Genomic DNA, 21,442 nt, shown 5'->3' on the forward strand with positions numbered 1-21,442 from the left:
TTTTTATTGATACTATAATAGAGCGGAGAGACGGATTGGGAATGACATTGTACAGGCCAGTACAGGCTACCGTCTTTTTCCCCGTTCTTGGTGACGTCATGGCAAATGAACTGTGAATTTGTCGATGAAGCTTTTTCCGTGGTTATTAACGATCCAGGCTTGAGGAGGTATCTTAATAATATAGGAATTGTAACCAGGAGTTTACAGTAATGTTGTTATATTAGTTGGCTTGAGAAGAACCTGATCAGCCACAAGTTCTGCAAACTCACGCCGACCGTGCACTGATCGTAGGCCTCGATATGCTGCCTGTTTGGACCTAACGGGGCGGTAGTCTCTCTCTCTCTCTCGCTCTCTGTGCATGGTGTGAATTAACTCCTGCATTGCTTCTCAAGTGGGTTTGCCTGCTGTGTCGTGGCTTTTGTTTAACAATCAGTCTTTCGCTAACTTCAGGGCCGACAGTACTCTCTCACACACACACACACACACGCGGCCCTCGCAAAGCCAGAGAAGCTCCAGTTTGTTGCGTAGATATCGTTTTATCATAGATTTCTGAACACTTGTGTCGCATGAGCCTGAGCACCGATACTCTGACAGCTGCTAATCGTGTTAACGGGAGTTTCTCTGACTGTTAGAAAGTGAGACGGGCCAGATCAATGATGTCATCACATCCCTTACTAAAGGGGTTTGTACACATATGGACTTGTAGTCCGCAAGGCAGACTCGATTATATAATATATCAGTGCGGATCTGCCACTGTCTGTCATTGTGCGTTTGTTCATCTCGCCTGCCTGCGTTTCCAACTGTGAATCGTCATCCTCTTTTTCTATGTGTGTGTGTGTGTGTGTGTGTGTGTCTAAATGAGGGTACTCTCCGTCTCTGACTATCATCACCTATCTGCCCTCTAGCCAACAAAGAAGAGGCGGTGCTGAAGGCCCGTCCGGTCTCCAGTGACGTAGGAAGCACCAACCCAAACTTCTCTGACCTCATGGATGAGTTCATTCAGGAGAGGCTGAGGGACAAAGGGACGGCGGTGAGCGCGACAACACACGTGAACGCTGATTTCACGGCTGACGATTGTGCGTGAGGGGGGGAGGGAGAGAATTGCAGAATAAGTCCACTTCTCTACACACAGGGCCGTCGTGGCAGCAGCCCTGGCAGTCTGGAGGTTCCCAGGGACCTGCCGGAGCTCCTGGAGATGAGTCAGAGTCCTGGATCGCGGCCCTCAGATGACCGCCGGCCTATCGATGATCCGGGGGTTCCCTCCGAATGGACGTCACCTGCGAGCGCCAGCGGTTCGGACATCATCAGCTCGGACAGCCAGTCGGACTCCTTCAATGCCTTCCAGTACTCCACGTGCAAGTTTGAGAGTGAGACACAAACTGAGGCACTCCTCCACGGCTTGTGACGCATTTAGTTTGACACAAAGATCACTATCGTTCTAGTTAAACATTCGTGTTTTATATCGTAAGAGTGCAAAGAAACGGCCCCGACAAGTTGCTGTTGTGCGATATGAATAGCTGTGATAACCTCTCACCGTAAAAACATGTGTAATGGTCAGGACTTTCTTTCTTTTTTTAGACTTTACTTTCAATTCAGAAGCTAGTGAAAGAGGTGCTGGATCCGGGGGCGGAGGCCGAGGCAGCTCACTGGACCAGGACAGCCTGGGAGGGGGCGTGGCCTGTGACGAACACGAAGTAGCCAGTTTAACGACGCTTCACATCGACTCAGAGACCAGCAGCCTCAGCCACACCGTCACCATCACCGGTATGCACGAAGATCTCTCGCTAACGTAGATCTAAATATCCAAAAAGCCCGAATATGACACATCACACAACACACTGTAGGTAGTTGCATCATAATCATGTCAGTTTTCTGCAGAGCCATATAATCTGAATATTAATTGGTCCATAATTGGTCACGTCTAAACACATTTAAATTATCTTCTGTACACAGCCTATACATATAATCCACTGGAGCCGTCTCTCTTTTTAATGTTGGATCATCGCCACCGCGTCCCGTATTATTACATTTCAATTTGAATTGGCTGGTTAGGTTTTTGAAATATTTTTCCTGGTTTGTGCCAAAACGACATAATGTTAGTTCAACACCAGCGTTAAATTTTGGCCGAATAATTTGGGCTCCTGGACCACTGGGTGAAAACGTGTTGTGCATGTCTCACGGCCAGGTTCAGAGAGTGCGTCTCCCATGCATTCCCTCGGGGGCTCTCGCTCCCAGACGCCCTCCCCCGCCACACTGACCGCAGAGCATGCTGACCATCCACACTCACACACACACCTACAGCTGGACCAGAAGCTCCACAACTCCGTCCTGCAGACTCCAGATGACCTGGGTAACACTTGAGCACACTCCCAAACATGCACTCACTTCTGTGTGGTACGAAGCAAGAGTAACGGGTTGGCTCATTGGTTGATTCCAGAAACCAGCGAGTTCCCCAGCGAGGACTGCAGCGTCATGGCGGGGGGCTCTCTGACCGGATGGCACGCTGACGTTGCCACGGTAATGTGGCGGAGGATGCTTGGCATCCTTGGGGACGTCAATGGCATCAAAGACCCGGAGATCCACGCACAGGTCTTCGACTATCTGTGCGAACTTTGGCAAAACCTGGCCAAGGTGTGTATGTGCCGACACGCCCAATCATTACATCCACAGACTATAACTGTCGGGGTTTAGTGTAAAAACGACTCCTTTCTTTTTTTCTCCAGATAAGAGATAATTTGGGCATTTCTCTGGACAACCAGTCGTCTCCCTCGCCCCCCGTCCTGATCCCACCTCTGAGAATCCTCACCCCCTGGCTCTTTAAGGTAGGCATGACTGAGTTGGTTTTCATGACATTGGAGATCTAGCTACACACGAGAATAAGAACTATCTGTCGCTATTTAGGAATTGACGTGCGTTGATCGATTAATAAACTGAAATCAAAATGCATTTATTTGCAAAAAACGAAGAATATCAGAGAGACGGGGATGCCTCCACTAACATGCCAGCTAACACCTCCACCTGCTCTCATGTGTACAAATGCTCTTGTGTGTATGTGTGTGCACGCATGTGTGTGTTTTCCTGCAGGCCACCATGCTGACGGAGCGTTACAAGCAGGGGAAGCTTCACGCCTACAAGCTCATCTGCAGGATCATGAAGAGACGGCAAGACGTCTCCCCCAACTCCGACTTCCTCACACACTTCTACAACATCATGCACCAAGGGCTGCTGCACCAAGACCAGGTGGGCTTGTTGTAGGCCACAAACATATTTTAACGTTAAGACATAAAAAAAAAAATTTACTCCAGATTAAAGGACGAAACGTGGTCCTTTTTGCAAATGTGCTCATGCCGTGTGTGTGTGTGTTGTTTCTGCAGGACATCGTGAACACCATCATAAAGCACTGCAGTCCCAGGTTCTTCAGTATCGGTCTCCCCGGAGCCACCATGTTGATCCTGGACTTCATCATGGCGGCTTCTCGAGTCACCGCCTGCTCATCACTCAACGTAAGCAGCAGCGCTCTCGTGAGAAAGTGTTGTGTTGCGATCACGGTGACACACCTGAAGGGCCCGAGCTGGTGCATACACAGTGTAGTAAAAAAACTAATCTCTAAATCTCATTTGAATTTCCACATGTCCTCATCCCGTCTCTCTTCCTTTGTCCTCCTCCTGGCGTAGGCGCCAAGAGTGGAGGCCCAGATCCTGCTGGGGTCTCTGGTGTGTTTTCCCAACCTGTATGAGGAGCTTCCAGCCCTCCATCCCACCACCGCCGACGTGGTGCTCACCAAGTTCCCCGACGTCAAGGTAGATGGATGCTATCATGGTTTGGGTTTCAAGGGGCGGATCCAAGTCGTCACGCCTCTGTGCTTGGGCAATATCAGTATTCTTCCGTAATAGTAAACCACAGTAGAACAGGGAGAAGAGAGGAGCAAACATATTTCTTAGTATTCAGGGAGACAGATGATGACATGGTCATGACTTAACTGTTCCTGTTATGGCTCCTGGTGTAGAGAAAGCTGTCGGCTACTCCAAGCATGTCGGTATACTCTCTAATAGGTTAATGTCTCATTAGCCATTCCTGGAACAGTCCGGAGCTAAAATGGGAGTAATGTCGTTGTTGTTATTGTTGTTGTTGCTGCCGCCTTGTAAAGCGTTAATGCCATGCGTGGCAGCACCTCGGGGCTGCTCGCTGGCTGCTTACAAGACAGAAACTTGTTTTGAATCACTAAGCGGTCATTAATGGTGACCGGAGGGACTGAGCGTGTGCGTGTGGGAGTGTGTGTGTGTGTGTGCAGGTGTGTGTGGCGCGGTAAAGAGGCGGTTCAGGTTGTGTGCGGGACCTGAACAAGAATGTGGAGAACTGATGTGTTGTGTCAGGCGTAGTAACTGTGTTTGTCTTGGTTTTTAGGAGCATATTATCAAAACCATCCTGACCTCTGCCAGGGAGGAACCCTCTGCTCCTGCCAGGTAAGCTTTCCCACTTGCTGAGATTTTTAAAAATAAATTTAAAAAAATGCCGTGAATTTACAAACCCAAGTGTCGCAACTTTACCATTTTCTTCTCTGTCGACCTCTCGGGGAACACAGACGTGTGGGGAATGTTTTGAGGGTGCAGAATGTTTAGAAAACAAACAGAATTAAATACATTATATTATAAATTCCATTTAAGTGAATTAATTGTCACGCCATCAACACAGGTTACGACACACAAACGTAACCTGTGTTGAATCAGCAGATATAACATAATATATGATAAATAAGAAAAGTAGTTGATTCAAATAAATCAATACAGAAGATAGTCTGAATGCATCGCATTTCAAATCGTCACCTGAATTTACATCAACACCCGTGTTCCCATATGAAGTTGTGTAAGCGATTAGCGATTAGTAAGTTACGTTATCGCGACAGCAGAACATCTGGGTGCACCTGTTTGCGTTCACCGCTTGCCAACGGGGTTTTGTTTTTCCTCGTTCGTCGGTGAGTTAATAAATCCGCGTGTGAAGCGTGGATCACGGCGGCATGTGTGTCTGCTCGAGCGTCACAGCTGCTCACACTGACTCTGGTCCGTCAGGTGCGTGGCTCTGTGCAGTCTGGGCATCTGGATGTGCGAGGAGCTGGCTCATGGGACTCAACATCCACAGATTAAAGACGCGCTCAACGTCGTGTGTGTCACTCTGAAGGTCAGTGACACCCTCTGATTGAACGGATCTACGCAACGTCCCCATCTCCGTCTCTTCGGTCTGGCTATTATATGAGGCCTGGCAAGAACGCATTGATCCCATAAGGGAAATACTTGATTACCTATAGTAGGTTTAGAGTAGTAGGTTTCCATCTGGGAATTGTTGCAGCAACTGTTTAAAAATGTTTTAATTTAAAATGTAATCCACAATGTTTTTTTAGCATATTTATACGGAGTTTGAGGTCACACAATGAGAGCTGCGTTTGTTTGGTGTGATGGAAAAATATTGTTGGATAAATTGCCTCAGTTGGTATTGTCTCTTTCACGAGGCCGGGAGGCCTGTGGAGCCGAAAACATGACTGTCCAACATTCACTGTCTCATCTATAGCCAAGCAGCTCTAGATGGACACACACACACACACACACACACACACACACATACTTTACCACCTTGGATTCCCTAGCTTGTGTATCGGCAGCCAATGGCCTGCTAACACATTACAGCAACACACACACACACACAGACACACACTTACTCCTGGGAGCAAACCCTGGACAGTCAATATGTTTGGTTCTCCTTCAGATAGGAGACTAATCCAGGGGGAATGCTGCAAGCTGTGACACACACACACACACACACACACATACATACATACACATCTTGTCCACTTGCATCTCTTGCCTTCATACCAGCAGCCAGTATCCTCCGACATTGGCCCCTGAGATATTCTCACACACACACACACACACACAGAAAGCTGATCATATTTCCATGCAGAGCCACTTATTCTCATCTCAAACCCGCCCCTCCTCCCATCTGAACGCATTTCATCCTCATCACAGCACAACCGACATACATTTAGAGGTTTACTGAAATGATTGTAGATCATGTGCAAGAACTCACAGGTATAATCTTTTCCCTAGCGAGTAACATTTCCTCATTTAAGATGGAAAAAGATGGATCTATCCAACACTAAGATATCTGTTTGATTAACTGCAACTGTTGATGCTTTGTTATAATCATAACACAATGTTGGCTGTTAATCAGTGGACTCACAGAACCTATGAAATGACACACGCACTTCATTGTGTACTAGTACTCCAATAAGAATGTAGCGCTGGTGGCGTCGGACGTCCTTCACCTGCTGATCAGTCAGGTGGATCCTCTTCAGAAGTTCCCTCCCGACACTCCCAAGAAGATTGTAGAGGTGAGGCACCGATTTCGTTTATTATGTAATATTATGTCTATATCATATTTATATCATAAGCTGTGGCATTTATTTATATACACCAAATCATTTTGAAAAATATTAATTTGGAGGTCTCACAATGCTTTACTGTGTTTTTCTGTCTTTTCTTGCAACTGTTAAATCAATTTTCTTCGAACTGGCTGCCATTTAATTTGAATATCTAGTTTATATATATATTTTTTTCAAATAGTAACAGTGTTAGTTGCTGTAGATAGATAGATAGATAGATATTTACTTTATTAATCCCCAAGGGGAAATTAGTAGGAGTAGTAAAGGTCTTAACATAGACAACAATTTGGTCTGATTTTTATTCTTCCTAGATCTTGATTGCCACTATCACACACTTGCTGCCTAATACCGAGTCTTCTCCTCATGAATTGGATAAGAGGGTAACATATACACACACACACGCACACGCACGTTTGCGCTCACATTATCTGGAACACTCACACAATTACTCACGAAATTAACTTTATGTGTGTGTGTCTGTGTTCTTTTTCCCAATCTATGTGTGTGTGTATGTGTGTGTCGCAGCTGGTGGTGTCCCTCCTGCTGTGCCTGCTGGACTGGGTGATGGCGCTGCCTCCAAAGACTCTCCTTCAACCCGTTCAAACACGAAGCCCTCCGGAGAAAGATCAGCCCACCAAGACTCTGCTCAGCTGTATTTATATGGTGTTCTAACACACACACACACACACACACACACACAGTCACTTGTGTTGACACGAGTACGGTATTACTCAGCAGTGGCTGGTCAGCATTCACTTAAAGGAATGGTTTGGCTTATTTTAAGTGAAGTTGAGTGAGGTACTTTTTGATAGTCAGTGCTCGACATTAAATCTGTAACACATCTATATCGATTGACGTGTACACTATATTTAGAATATTTCCCCCGCTTTATTTACGGGAACTGAAGCTCAAGTTATACCCATCAAGGCTCTCTTCATTGGCACAAAACTCTCCTTTTACCTCTCAGCACACAAACGTTGCTGCTACCGCCGCCTTGGTCGGTTAGTTTGTTTGTGTTTATTGTATGACAGGGCAACTGTGGGTCAGTGGTCAGTGGTCAGCAGGTCTGTCTTTCAATCAGGAGGTTGGCAGTTAAATCCCCGCCCTAGTGGATGTGTCCTTGAGCAAGACACTTAACCCTGTAATGCTCCCTGTATCTGTGTAGCTGTGTCTACGTTGTATGCATGTAACATGATTGTAAAGTATTATGACTTTAGTGTTTTAAGGGGTTAGTTTGGATTCACTAAAGTCAACGAATAACACAAAATAACTAACCGTCCCAAGACGAGTAGACCAGCAACTCCTGTCAAAGGATTCTGCCTTGCTTTGCTCCTGTGCTGTTACTCCATCCACTGTACACCAGCTATGAAGACTTGCCTCATACAACCCCACTTCAAAACATTTATTTAACTAAACCTTCCCCAAAACACAATTTGAATCAAATAAAAAATATATCTATATGTTTTACCCATATGAAGTACGAGCATCAGTCCAGTTCAGCTGAACTAGGAGGCGCAGTGGAATTCTGTCTGAAATGCCCCTTTTCTTTCATTTTTAATGTGCCCAGGTGTTACATGGATGCGTGTACGGAGCGCAGTCTTTCAACAGTCCCAAGTATTACCCGCTGCAGCTGTCGGACCTGCTGAGCCCCGACTACGACCCATTCCTGCCGTTGGAGAGCCTCCGAGAGCCGGAGCCGCTGCACAGCCCGGACTCGGAGCGCTCCAGCAAACTGCAGCCGGTCACTGAAGGTAATCTACCCCAACACACACACCTCTCCCTCTGGGACAACTGGGTCTCTTTGGAGAATCTGTGAGAGATGAGTCTGAGCCAGATGTCATTTTGCTATGCGCGTGGGCAGAAACGTGTCGCATGCATATGAGGTACATATCCATATCTGGTCCGTAATTCTTTTATGCATTTTAAAGTGACCCAGGGCCGTCCACCAAACCACTGCCAATCACTGGAGGATGGGAATCGTGTGGTGTGTGTCTGTCAGTGTGTGTATGTAAGTGCAGCTGACTGCATCCGTGTGAGAGTGTGTATCGTCCCCTGCTGTGGACCACCAGGACAGTGTCTCCTCTAATGACTGGAGCACTGCGACAGACCATGCTCTTCTTTTCTCTTCTTACTCCTCTTTATTTGGATCTTCTTGTCTTCACTGCTTCACCTCCTTATATATAGATATATATAAATATATATATATTTATTCTCTTATCATTAGATTTTTCTTTTTATTCCCCTCCATTCTTCTGAGCTCTTCTGAGGTTTCGGGAGTCTAGTCAGTACATATCTGTACTCTACACACAGCCCCGTCAATAAGGAGCTCTTGGTGTGTGTGTGTGTGTGTGTGTGTGTGTGTGTGTGTGTGTGTGTGTGTGTGTGTGTGTGTGTGTGTGTGTGTGTGTGTGTGTGTGTGTGTGTGTGTGTGTGTGTGTGTGTGTGTGTGTGTGTGTGTGTGTGTGTGTGTGTGTGTGTGTGTGTGTGTGTGTGTGTGTGTGTGTGTGATGTTGATTAGCCAGGCTCTGCTGGCAGCACAGTGTGTGATGGCCTTGGCTCCTGCTCAGCGTGGGGCAGAACGTGTGTGTTTGGACCTTTCGCTGGCTTCCGCTGAAGTTTCATTGCAACTTGGAACCTAAATATCAAGACCACTGAACGAAAAAATCATACGTTCAATGTCTCTACCCCCTGATCTACCTGAATGTGTTCTTCTTCACGATCGCCGTGTGAGCAACATGTGTGTTCTGTCTCTCTCTGCAGTCCGCAGCCGAATTCAGCACGGCCTGGTTTCCATCGCAGCCAGAACCGTTATCACACACCTGGTCAACCATCTGGGACACTACCCGATGTCTGGAGGGCCGGCTACGCTGTCCAGCCAGGTACTCTCACTGGGTGTTTGGTGGTAACAATGACCGTATGCGCTGCACTGTATTTGGTGATGGTCTCTTGATTTTCTTAAAGGGGAATACAACATATCTTTCACTACTTTTATGTCCATCTTTGCATCTTGTTTGGCCCGTGTGTTTCTAGGTGTGTGAAAACCAGGATAACCCCTTCTGTGAAAGCGCGGATCTCGGACCGGAGCTCTTCCAGTCACCCAACCTCCAGTTTCTGGTCCTGAACGGCTCCACGCTGCTCTCTGTATATCAGGTAACCTCCGCTACAAGAAAATGAGCTTCCACACAATTTCACGCTTTGTTTGTTTTGTTGTTGTTGTTTTCTTTACTCCAAACACTGAAACAGAACAGACATTTGTGTTTGCCCAGGTTATAACGAATAACCTGAAAGGATCTAGTTCCTTGTTTATCTTGTCTTGTATTTTATATATTGTTGTTGTATTTATGTTTATTGTTTTATGGACCCATATATATCTGAAAGGGAAACTTTGGACCATAGTCAAGGTGCTTCTTTTTGCCATCTGTCATCAGAGTTGTCTGACAACATTATGGAAAGAACCCCCCCCCCTTTTTTTTTTTGCTTTCTGTTTGTCATTGTGTCAAACCACGTCTCACTCAAGGAGAAGTCTCGTCCACATTGTCGGAATCCGCCAAACATTCAGCCACGACATCGAAAGTCACACCAAACTAAACTTTCCCTTTCTCCGACACAAACTCTGTCTCACACTCTCACTTAAGTTTCCACCCTTTATCCTCCGGCAACACGTTTGTTTTTTTATGTGCTAATCGGCATACGCGAGACTTCTCCTTGAGTGAGACACAAACGAACCGGAGCGAGCGACGGGTGAGACCAATGTTTTATTTCTCCATCGGGTTCTCCTTTCGATCTGACGTAGCAACTACGTCTACGTTTAACAAAAAGGTTTCCTTCTAAAAGTTCTCCAAGTAGAACGAAGGTGTCGCTAAAGAGGAAGCAAAGTGGGTGAATATAAGGGAGTTTTTTAATTTTTTTATGTGCTGCTCGGCATCAGAATAATATTTGGTACATTGAGTGTTTAACCACTGTCCCCTGTCCTCTACTTCCCAGATCCGATCAGAGTCCGGTGTACCAGGAGGCGGGATGACGGCCGGTCTGTCCTCCGCTCCCGCCTGCGTTCGCATCATCATCCGGGACGTCGCCGGAAAACACTCGTGGGACTCCGCCGTCCTCTACGGTCCTCCGCCGTGTTCCCCGAGCAGTCCGACAAACTCGTTTGCGTCTCACGCACAGTCGCCTCACGGCGCAGGCCTCCACTCGCACAACTCGCCAGCAGATATGCTGAAAAGGATGATGGGGGGGGTAAAGAGGGGAGACGCCGAAGGGGAGGGGCAGGAGGAGAGCGAGGCAGAGGTCGTGGGGAGAGGGACGGAGGGCGAAAGGCAAGAGTCGCAGGGCGAGGAAGGAGAGGAGGAGAGGACGGCCACGGAGGAGAGCACAGGAGAGCGACGTGAGGTCGGAGGAGAAGGGGAGGAGCTGGGGGAGGAGAGGGATCAAGAAGAGTCGGACTTGGAGCAGCTTCTGGCTCCGCCATTGGCTAAGCGCGTGTGTCGGGAGGCGGTGCCGGCGTGGGATTCACTGAGGGAGGGAGACGACTCACTGGATGAAGTGCTGCAGTACCTGGGGTACTCGAGTCCCGAGTGTCTGCAGAGAGCAGGTATTGAACCTTATAAATCACGGTCCCGTTACACGCTCTGAAGCTGTAAAGGGAACGAGACAGGAGTTCTGACCACACCGCAGCTAAGTGTGTCTCCCGATTGGTCCCCTCAGGCATGCCGCTCAACATCCCGGCCCCTCCTCCGTCGTGCGTTTCCGAAAAGCAGGAGAACGATGTGATTAATGCCATCCTGAAGCAGAGCGCGGCCGAAAGAGAGTTCGTCTTCCACGTACGTCCTGTACACATTCACACAAATACAATTAGTTTTGTGAATCTCTGATTCCGTAGCTCACAGCATGAGGTAGATCCTCAAATAGAGGTGATGCTTGTCTTGAGCTTCTCCGATGATCAATGCTTCTTAGACTCGTCTCTTCTGGGAAGTGCAACTGTAGCCACAGTATAGTTTGACAAACACTGCTTTGCAATAAATCCAAAGCTATTATCAAGACAAAGGTATCAGTTCAATATTGTAATATTTAAAAATCTTACCAAGAAACAAATGAGTGATGTTGGTTTAACTACTTGGATCTTAATTTGATTTGATTTGTTCATATTGGCAAAAACTAAATGTATTTAATAGTCGTGGGATCACACAAAATATCTTGCCTCTTCATTTTCTCCGTCATGGGTCTCACACATCGTTTAGTTTCCCTGATATCTTTCCCTAATTTATTGTTGCAGAGAGGCGAGGAGCTGAACATGAGGGCAGTGCAGCAAACCGAACCCGAGACTGAGACGCCGCAGTCGGCCTTCTACTACTGCCGACTGCTGATCAACATACTGGGGCTCAACTCCTGGGAGAAGAGGTGAGACCGGATACAGAACTGATACACACCAAAGTGAGCTTTTATGTTAAACACTAATAGCAACGCAACAATATACATGTGCATAATGCAAACCGTTTGGTCTCTGTGCATATTTCTCTTACATTTGTGTCCGTGACGCCTCTAAAGTGTCATTGTGCTGTAAAATGCTCCTGAACAGAAGCGTTCAACACATTTAGTTTAATTTAGTTTGTGGGAAACTGGATAATAAAACAAGTTGAAATATTTATTCCTCATCTTAATTTAACCCTTGTGTTGCCTTCGGGTCAATATGACCCGATTCAATGTTTAACCCTCCTGTTACCTTTATATTTACTAACATATTTTACCCTTGAGGTCAATATGACCCCAGCTATTAAAATCTCCAGAAAATTATTAGAATTAATATTGTTTTCCAAGTTTAAGTGTGAGGTACTTTATGTTTGTTTGTTGACTCCCGAAAGAACACCGACATTAAACATTGAATCGGGTCAAATTGACCCGAAGGCGACAGGAGGGTTAAATATTGAATCGGGTCAAAATGACCCGAAGGCAACACAAGGATTAAAGCAAATTTTCTTTTTTCATTTTTACTTTTATGGACACAATAATCTACTTTATTATAAGAGACTCCACTGCTTGCATATTGCACAAAACTCTGCAGGAAAAACTAAAGGTACACATTTGTACAGTGTTTACGTGTATTAACCAACTACTATTGAGTATAAAAAATTAGACTGTTGGTTTCTCTGACTTTTTGTGTTGCCTTTAACGTTTGACTTTTTTTCTCTCCGGAAAATCTAAAAGATGTGACGTTTACATGCCGCGCCTCTGTTCACGCTCCCCTACAGTGCCAACAGTGTGTCGCTAACGTGGTAAAAGACTGTCCTGAGTGGAAAAACGTTGGGCTAATTATTGTATATAATTATTGTATACTCTCTGGCTAGTTGGTGAGTTACTTCATCAGCTCACGGTACAAAGCCCCCAACACCAGATCAATGCAGCGGCGCTACATTACTGGCTGTTTTTCAGGTTGCTGCAAAACACGTGTGTGAAGCCTTTTATAATTTTCTTTGGTCTCTAGAACAAACCACATGCCCGGTGAATGCAAATGACATAAAAATGTCACATTAAAAATAGTATTTTGTACTAATTGGATGTTTTCCCACTCAACACGGCACACTATTTCATCTTCTCAATAACTCTGGGTTAAAAAACATAATGTCAAGGTATCACTTTAAATGTATCTGGCCAGCTAATGGACCCTCATCGCTCTTTATACTTCATCCAGGGAATTGCACCGTCTGCATTCAGCCTGCACAATGGACTTCTTAACACACTGCGAGGGTGTGTGTGTGCGCATGTGTGTTTTTTTGTGTGTGGAGGTGAGTGTGATAATGAGTATAGTACTCTATTGATCAAACTCAACCCATTTGGAGTTAGAATAAAAGGCGGTAGTTGAAGAAGGGAATGATGGTTGGAGAAGTGGCGAATCAGAAAACCGGGTTGAGTCAGGCCTGAAGACCGAAAATATAAAATACAAAGCGAGGAGAAGAAGAAAGACAAAATAAGTGAGCGAACACGGAAGAGAATGAGGGAAAGTAAGGAGGCCAGAACTTGGATGTTGGGCGGGAAAGGAGCAGAGAGGGATGAGAAAAATACGAGGAGATTGTCTAATCATCGGTTATTGTCCCCTTATGTCTCTCCAGGTATTCATAGGGGACATCACAGACACTAAGATACTGACAGTCACCCGTGTGCGTGCGTGCATGTGTCCCTTTTGTGCTTTTCCCCATAATCCAGGGTGTAAATGGAGTCTTTGAGAGCAGAAAATGAGGCCATTACCAAGTATGAGTTTAATAAAGAGCAAATTGCTCTCTCTCTCTCTCTCGTTCTCTCTCTCTCTCTTTATCTCCTGCTCTTTCATTTTTTGTGTGAAAAGAATGACATGTCATTATCAGTCCACTCTGAGTCTCCCTGCTCAAGTCTTGTTTTTTTTAATCATATATCAGCGGCGAGGAGCTTGGTGGCGGGGACATTTTGAACCCTGAACTCGTTAGATGGCTTAAAAGGCTTTTTGTTTTGATTCGAGTCCTGAGTCCTGCCCTTTTATTTCTCTCTATCTGCTGATGACGTGCGCTGCGGCCAGCATGAGATGCTGCTGCTTTAGCTCCTTTTTGTCAAAGTGATAATAATTATAAGCAGTAACCTGTGTTTTATGAGTTGATGCAGCCGGAAGTTAGGTGCAGAAGTGGAACAAAGAGATGATTAGATTATTAGCTACAAATGATAATTCACTTTCAAAGATACTTGTGGTTTTAAAACGCACAAAGTGTTCAACGGCTTCTTTAAATTAATTCTTGCTGGTATTCTGGTCTCTTTCCCTCGAAGTGCTGCCAGCTCTACTTATGTTGTAGTTAGTTGACACAGGATATGTTGTTTTTCGGGGGAGGGGGGGGGGGGTCTTTCCTAGGAAACGGTGACAAAAACAAGCAACCTGCCAATTAGGGGAGACGGCAGTGGTAGCCAGTTAATGGTAGAGAGGCACAAGAAATGTAATGCACCTTATCAAACGCCCTCGTGGTTTAGCACATGCAGGAAAAACACACATAGGACCAAAAAAAGGGGACAGCAGAGAAAACAGGAGCTGCACCCGGACCTGAGATCAGCTTGTTGTTCTATGATGGTGTTTTTATTGTGATATTTGCTTTGATTAAACATTTTTAGGGGGCGACTAGTAGTTTTCAATGATGTATTACAAGCTACTTTGAGCTTGTGAAACGGGCCACAACTCAACCTCGAATATATAGAACTGTGGCTGTTTTATTCTCTGATGTACTTCTTTCCTCATGTACTTGTTTTCGTATTTGTTTATTCTCAATTGTTTGTGGATATTTAATTATCATGGGCGTTTTTTTTATTTATGGAGCCCACTTGAGGGTGAATGTCGTATGCATACTGGCGTGGATTTAATTTTGAAGTAGAATCACAAGGTTTTCATTGTCAACCCTTAGTAGGCTGGAGTACGTGTGCAGGCTTCACCTCCTTCGTCCTAACCTGTGCACGTGTCTGTGTCCTGCAGGAGCAACTTCCATCTGTTGAGGAAGAACGAGAAGTTACTGAGAGAGCTGAAGAACCTGGACTCACGGCAGTGGTGAGAACATGCTTTTATTTATGTTTAATGTAAAGTCAAGCACCTTTTCAAACCAACCGTCGTCACACAGGTGATGCGTTTCTCAGTCGTCAGCGAGGCGCTCACTATTGTTTTCTCACTATTGTTTTCTCACTCTCTTCCCAGCCGCGAGACTCACAAGATCGCGGTGTTTTATGTGGCCGAGGGCCAAGAGGACAAACACTCCATACTGACCAACACAGCGGGCAGCCAGGCGTATGAAGACTTTGTCTCGGGACTCGGCTGGGAGGTACGAACACGCCGATGTTCACGCCTCGTTTTCCTCTTTCCTTTCCCTCTCGTCTTTTCCCGCCGTGTCCTTGAGTTCGAGGGGACTGAAGCCCGTCGCGTTTCACTCATTCATCGTTCTATTCCAGTGAAAGGCTGTAAAGGGAGATATTGTTTTCATCGTGTCATGGCGTGCCTTGTGCCTCAGGTGGACCTCACGACTCACTGTGGCTTCATGGGAGGTCTCCAGAGGAATCGCAGCACAGGCCAGACCACGCCTTACTACGCCACCTCCACCACCGAGGTCATCTACCACGTCTCCACCCGCATGCCCCACGACCAGGACCACAACCTCACCAAGAAGGTAACACACACACACACACACACCTACCTGACTGCCCTGGCAGTATCTTCTCTAGTGCCTGGCAGCCGTCTGTCCCATCTTCTGCTTTGTTGCCCTCTTGGATCGCGGTGGCGCGTGTCTGCGCGGTGAGAGAGAGACGGCATAATTAGTAATAATAAGCAGCTCATTGTTGTTGCTCTAATTCCATTTAATGAGGCGAGACGTGCAAGCAAGAGGAGACGAGAAGAGAACGAATCCTCGATATCTATCCTCTGTCGTTCCTTTTTTCTCGCCCAATCTCTTTTATTTGCCTGGAATGGCATTGCAAATGAACATAGGTCGCTACACACACACACACACACACACACACCTATCTGTTGAGGTCAGTGTTTATAAAGCACATCAACATTTCCAATAATTCTTAGGTGTGTGTGGGGGTGGGGGTGGGGGTGGGGGTGTGTGTGTGTGTCAAACCCCAGGCATCAGTGCGCTCTGCACATGGCCATAATGTCCCTTTAATCACATCATACTTCCTGCTTCTCGGCCTATCACGTCGCTGCAGGCTCCTGATTGGATTATCAGCGCCTGGTCCAACACCATCCGTCTCCCTGATCAGCTGATAGGCCCCATCGAACACGCATACTCGCAGAAACGCACGCGCCGTAAACTTGTTTAACTTGACACATACACACATCCGCTACGGGCTTTATTCACATCAGTCGGCGCAAATCACAGCACGGCTCTAAATGTGTGTAAACGTATCACAATCACATGCACAGTTTGACGAATGTGTCCACAAAAGAGGTTAAACTGCTAGACATACACATGTCCATACTGGCAGGTATTTATCAGCCGTCCTCCTGCCTAACACACACACACACACACACACACAGTGGGATTTGAGTCCACCGCAGGGCGTTAGTCCAGCTCTCACTCTTTGCTGTGTGTTCTGCTCCCTCTCGTACCGCATCTGCTTGAAACATGATTAAAAGGATTACAGCTGCATTGCGCAAACTGATTGCGGCGTCGGAGATGACATCACCCTGATCTATATATAAAATAAATGATTATTATTTTTTATTATTATCTCCGTTGTGGAAAAGGTTTTTTTTTCTCCCGAGAATTGCAATATGGATGAGAGAATCTCCACTTTGCCTTGTTAAAAGGTTCCACCTTGTTTCCTCTGATAGAAGGTCAGAGCGCTACTCAACAAATGGGGGAAATGGCGGAGCTCTCCGGTTTGACTTGCCTCCATCGTCAGAGGGGAGGTGCCTCTTGATAAATACGAATATGTCAACGTAACGTACCAGCAGTCACGATAATGTCGGGTCGGTTAAACACGCTGTTATAATTCAGTGTCATTATGGCATGTGGGCGAAGTCACTTCCAATCCTGGAGAACAACTTTGTGCTCATGTTAGCGAATTCAAGCCAGAGATGAGGACTTGGGACCCTGGTGGGGCTTAAGTCGACCTGGACTCCATCTTAAAGACTTGTGTGTGTCATTAAAATTAAATTTCATAAAGCTTTGCATCCTGATACCAGGGCTCTGACTTAACTTTTCACTGCTGTCCAAAATCACCATGAATAAATAAAAATGTTACCAGTCCCAAAAGTGAAGTGACTGTTTTCCTGCAATCATTTTAGTTCAACAATAACAAATGATGTCACTGTAGAAATTATCAAATTAAATGAAATGTGTTACACAGACATTAATGTTTTATTGTCTTCATATTGCAGTCATTCAATTCAACTGTTTTCATTATAATATCTGTAAACTTTGTATCACAATTCTTTATTTTCTTACACACATGAGATGGAGAGAGAGAAAGAGAGCGTGATGTTTTTCTCCTCGTTTGTCTTTATCTGCTTCGCCCGGGAGGTGAAGTGTGTGTGTGTGTGTGTGTGTGTGTGTGTGTGTGTGTGTGTGTGTGTGTGTGTGTGTGTGTGTGTGTGTGTGTGTGTGTGTGTGTGTGTGTGTGTGTGTGTGTGTGTGTGTGTGTGTGTGTGTGTGTGTGTGTGTGTCTTTTGGCAGGCGTCAAGGTTAATGACAGAGCTGTTCTCAGCCCTGACTGGAGCCCCCAGAGTGAAGGGGAAACCCCGCACACACAACACTGAGAATGGCATCAGACTTTATCCCATCCGTCTTCCAGCCCATACTCCATCTTATTGGAGCATCACTCGCTCTCCATCTCCACACAATCGCTCCATCACCCCCAGGGCCACCTCCAGCACGTCCATGCACAAGATCAAAGAGCCTTGGCTTTATGATGGATACTGTCTGTTTAGCTGTCTGTGTGTTTTATGATGTTTATTCCACTCTTGTCTGTGCCGTCCTCCAGCTGAGACACCTGGGTAACGACGAGGTCCACATTGTTTGGTCGGAACATTCCAGAGACTACCGGCGAGGGATCATCCCCACGGAGTTCGGAGACGTGCTGATCATCATCTACCCCATGAAGAACCACATGTACTCTATTCATATACTCAAAAAACCAGAGGTAAACAACAACAACAAAACAGCGTTCAGAATTTCGACTGAGAAACGTGGTACAAACGTTCGTGGTCCCCAGAGGATGAGGCCTCTGGATTCCCATGAATTTTGGTGTTTCGTTAAAACGAACTATCTTAAAGTTCTCCTTTTCGTGCTCCGTGGTCTTGTGTGAACAGTTCAATTGGTTAACATGTTAAATTAAGGTAAATATAGATGTAAATAACTAATAACAAATGTTTTAAACACCTAGAATTTAACAATCATCAAATATGTTCATTTAGATAAATTACTATAAATGACATTCTTCATTCAGGTCAGAATTTGACTCCAATACTGGAGCTTATGATCAGACACCAAGTCATCCAAATTAAATGTTCAGTCACGCGGCATCACGGATATTATATCGATATATGAGCCGCCGGATTTTTTTGGCATGTCTGGTGGTAAAAGAATGGCGAACATGCACAGTGTTTTGCTCCATAAGTGTACGTTTCCTTCCAGACAACACAGATATGTCTCCAGATTGACTAACAATCCTAGAGAGTCTTGCCCGAGTCTTGCTGCTCTGGTTAATGTATCAGTCTAAAACACACAGACATTAATTCCACAGCACTGATAGTGTAATTCTATTTAAAACGAGACGTAACGCAATAAAATGCTGCCTTTTTCCCCCTGGATGACATAGATACCGCAGTACTAATAACATAACCGCCTTCTGCTTCATTCATTCTACAAAGCAAAACTATTGAATTATCATGAATCCCAAAACAAGTTAGATGAGATGTTCTGAAAGCATCCAGTCGTAGAGTGCACGGCCACGGAGACCGGCTCCTCAAGTAAACCCAATAAGACACCTGGCCTTGTTCTCTGGGGACGGTTCCACATGCAAAGTATTGCGTTACATTTGACTTACTGAAACCCCGAGATATGAAATCATCTAGTCGCATGTCTTTGAGAGGCTTCCATGGACAGTAGATTCATTATTATCTCTAAAATGAGAGAAAGAAAGTTGATTTTTTTCCCCGCTCTTTTCTCTGCAGGTGCCATTCTTCGGCCCGCTGTTCGACGGCGCCGTACTGGACATGGACATTTTGCCCACCATGGTCAGAGCCACGGCTATCAATGCCAGTCGAGCCCTCAAGTCCCTCATCCCGCTCTACCAGAACTTGTATCCTTATTGCCCTGCTCAGAGTACACACACACACACACACACACGCAGGTAGGTCACTCATTTTCTGTCCCCCGGCTTCCATCTCCATGCTAACAACCTCTCGCCGTCAGCGCTTTTTAAAGAGGGAGCCGCTCGGGAACTTGTTTGAATGTGACTTGGCCTATTGTGCTGAAATCCTCGCTCACATCTGCGTTTCGAGCGATGGTGTCGCTCCGTCGCTCAGCCCGATGGTAAGAATAGCAAATCAATGTCCAGCGGCGTTCGGTTTTCAGGGTGTAAGTGCTGCTGTGATAGAGCTGTGTTTAGTCGACTCTGAAGTGCCATATATCAAGTGTGTATGCATCCGTGTGTGCGCAGGAGAGAAAGAGGGGCACACTGGCGGGCAGACGGGTAGGTGTGTGTGTGCGCGTGTGTGTGTGTGCAGTCCGCCCGCTTGATCCGATGCGATGGTAGTTTTGGTGGAACGAGCCTCGGCGGTCGATACCTATCGATGATTCTCCTCTCTAACGGCGCTTCTGAATGAGAAGGGCTTTGCTCTCTGGTCACACACACACACACACACACACGTGTCCACGCTTCAACACACTCTTCTGTCTGACAAACACGGACAGTCGATTCCACGGAGGCAGAGTAGTGCACGTATATCCATATGCAGTGTCGGGGAGGAAGCGCACATCCACACACACACGCACACACACACACCATTGTGAGGTGACGTGTCCCCTGTCGAGGCGAGCTGAACAACCAACTGAGCAATTTGATTCCCCAATGAAACGTTCTTCCTGCCTGCCGGTTCTCTTCTTCTCTCCTCGTATCCAGATCCTCTTCTCGTGCGCGTGTGCAGTGTAAAGACAATGGAGACCCACTTCCAACATGTAATAATTATTTTAAACATTTGGGAAAGAGCAGGAACTTTTGTTCCATTTCAGGCTCTGCTAGTCACCGTACAGCACCGGCCTGTGGGGGTTACCTGGGGGGGGGGGGGGGGTGACAGCTGCTGACAGTGATTGATGGCTGCCTGCGACATGCCAATACCAAACCAGTCTGAGGAGCTTCTTTTTGAATGAGTGGCATCCGGGAGGGGGAAAGGCCTCAGAGCGGTGTGTTGGGTGATGAGGTCTCTCCAGTCTAGGGTTAAAAAACGTTCCAGACCAACAGTCAGAGGTGGAAATGTCCGGTCCGCTCATATATTATTAATATCACTCCTACTATTTCAAACAGCGTTGACTCCCTCCCCTTTTCTGTCATTACTTCCTTTGTGCCTCATCTGAATTCTCCATTTTGAGTCCCTCCACCCCGCCGTTGTCTCTCTTTGTCCCTCTCTACCTTTGTCTTCAGTCCCTTTCTCCCAGCCCTCCCTCGCCATGTCTCTTTTCTCTCCACTTACTCCCCTCTCCGCCAACTTTCTCCCGCCCCAACTTTCTGTTGGCGTCCACCCAGTGAGTGTGTGAGTGAGTTTGTGTGTGTGACACGTGTGTCATGCACGTTTGTTCTGAGGCGTTTGCGCGTGTCTGCCAGTGTCCTGGTGTGTATTGATTGGTCGTAGCAGCAGGTCGATGTCCCTGACAGGCTAAATTACAGTAATCAGTCATTATTGACTCCCCATCTCTGTGCTCCACACACCTCTCCCCCCACTCATCCCTTCTCCTTCTTCTTGTTTCTTTCCTTTTTTTCTCTCTCTCTCTCTCTTCTGCCTCTTTTGTCCCACGTCTCTGCCTGAACATCCCTCTACATCTCGTTGTGCTGTAATTTTGTATTTGTTATAGCACTGTCTTGTACGACTCTGCCCAGCCCCCCCCTCTCCCCCCTCTCTAATTCTGTCCCTGCGTTTTCTCCCTCGACTCCCTTGTCGCCGTGCATCTCTTCCTCTCCTTCTATCTCGCTCACAGTCACCCCCGCTGGACCTCTCTGTCCCGAAACTACGACGAACTCTTGACGTAATCGCGATCCTCGACCGTTTCAGTTTTGACTCGACGACGTTTGACCTCGTTCTCCTCGGAGGCCGAACGCGTGTGAATCGTTTCCCAGGAGGGACGCGCATTTAACGACAACTGCGGGGACGCCGTGTTGGGAAAGCGACACACGGTACACACAGGACGTACACAACTCTAAATTCACAGCGCTCTGTAAGCTGTGTTGCAGATGAGCCAACGTACCGCACTCGAGGGTTTGATGCCCTCGCCTGCCCCTCAAGTCCTGCGTCGAGCA

At 46.5% G+C, this 21,442-nt stretch overlaps 1 protein-coding gene across 7 annotated transcripts in view; it reads left to right on the top strand.

The window, feature by feature from the left end:
- The window catches only part of ralgapa1 (Ral GTPase activating protein catalytic subunit alpha 1), a 54,046-nt gene that overhangs the window by 16,004 nt on the left and 16,600 nt on the right, over positions 1-21,442 (top strand). For all 7 annotated transcript variants that reach the window (XR_008833123.1, XM_056425634.1, XM_056425637.1 and 4 more), the window contains 25 exons: positions 906-1,030; positions 1,133-1,367; positions 1,579-1,764; positions 2,186-2,350; positions 2,438-2,631; positions 2,724-2,822; positions 3,085-3,240; positions 3,375-3,503; positions 3,675-3,800; positions 4,405-4,463; positions 5,067-5,175; positions 6,272-6,382; positions 6,745-6,813; positions 6,959-7,096; positions 8,001-8,184; positions 9,194-9,312; positions 9,464-9,583; positions 10,418-11,024; positions 11,138-11,253; positions 11,706-11,830; positions 14,910-14,981; positions 15,126-15,249; positions 15,436-15,591; positions 17,912-18,070; positions 19,104-19,231. Coding sequence is in view for 6 of the 7 variants with exons in the window: in XM_056425634.1 (XP_056281609.1) it covers positions 906-1,030; positions 1,133-1,367; positions 1,579-1,764; positions 2,186-2,350; positions 2,438-2,631; positions 2,724-2,822; positions 3,085-3,240; positions 3,375-3,503; positions 3,675-3,800; positions 4,405-4,463; positions 5,067-5,175; positions 6,272-6,382; positions 6,745-6,813; positions 6,959-7,096; positions 8,001-8,184; positions 9,194-9,312; positions 9,464-9,583; positions 10,418-11,024; positions 11,138-11,253; positions 11,706-11,830; positions 14,910-14,981; positions 15,126-15,249; positions 15,436-15,591; positions 17,912-18,070; positions 19,104-19,231 (3,811 nt within the window). In the remaining variant the exon portion in view is untranslated. The remainder of the gene's footprint in view (positions 1-905; positions 1,031-1,132; positions 1,368-1,578; positions 1,765-2,185; positions 2,351-2,437; positions 2,632-2,723; positions 2,823-3,084; positions 3,241-3,374; positions 3,504-3,674; positions 3,801-4,404; positions 4,464-5,066; positions 5,176-6,271; positions 6,383-6,744; positions 6,814-6,958; positions 7,097-8,000; positions 8,185-9,193; positions 9,313-9,463; positions 9,584-10,417; positions 11,025-11,137; positions 11,254-11,705; positions 11,831-14,909; positions 14,982-15,125; positions 15,250-15,435; positions 15,592-17,911; positions 18,071-19,103; positions 19,232-21,442) is intronic.

The sequence above is a fragment of the Pseudoliparis swirei genome, chromosome 11 (assembly GCF_029220125.1).
Source record: "Pseudoliparis swirei isolate HS2019 ecotype Mariana Trench chromosome 11, NWPU_hadal_v1, whole genome shotgun sequence".
NCBI lineage: Eukaryota > Metazoa > Chordata > Actinopteri > Perciformes > Liparidae > Pseudoliparis > Pseudoliparis swirei.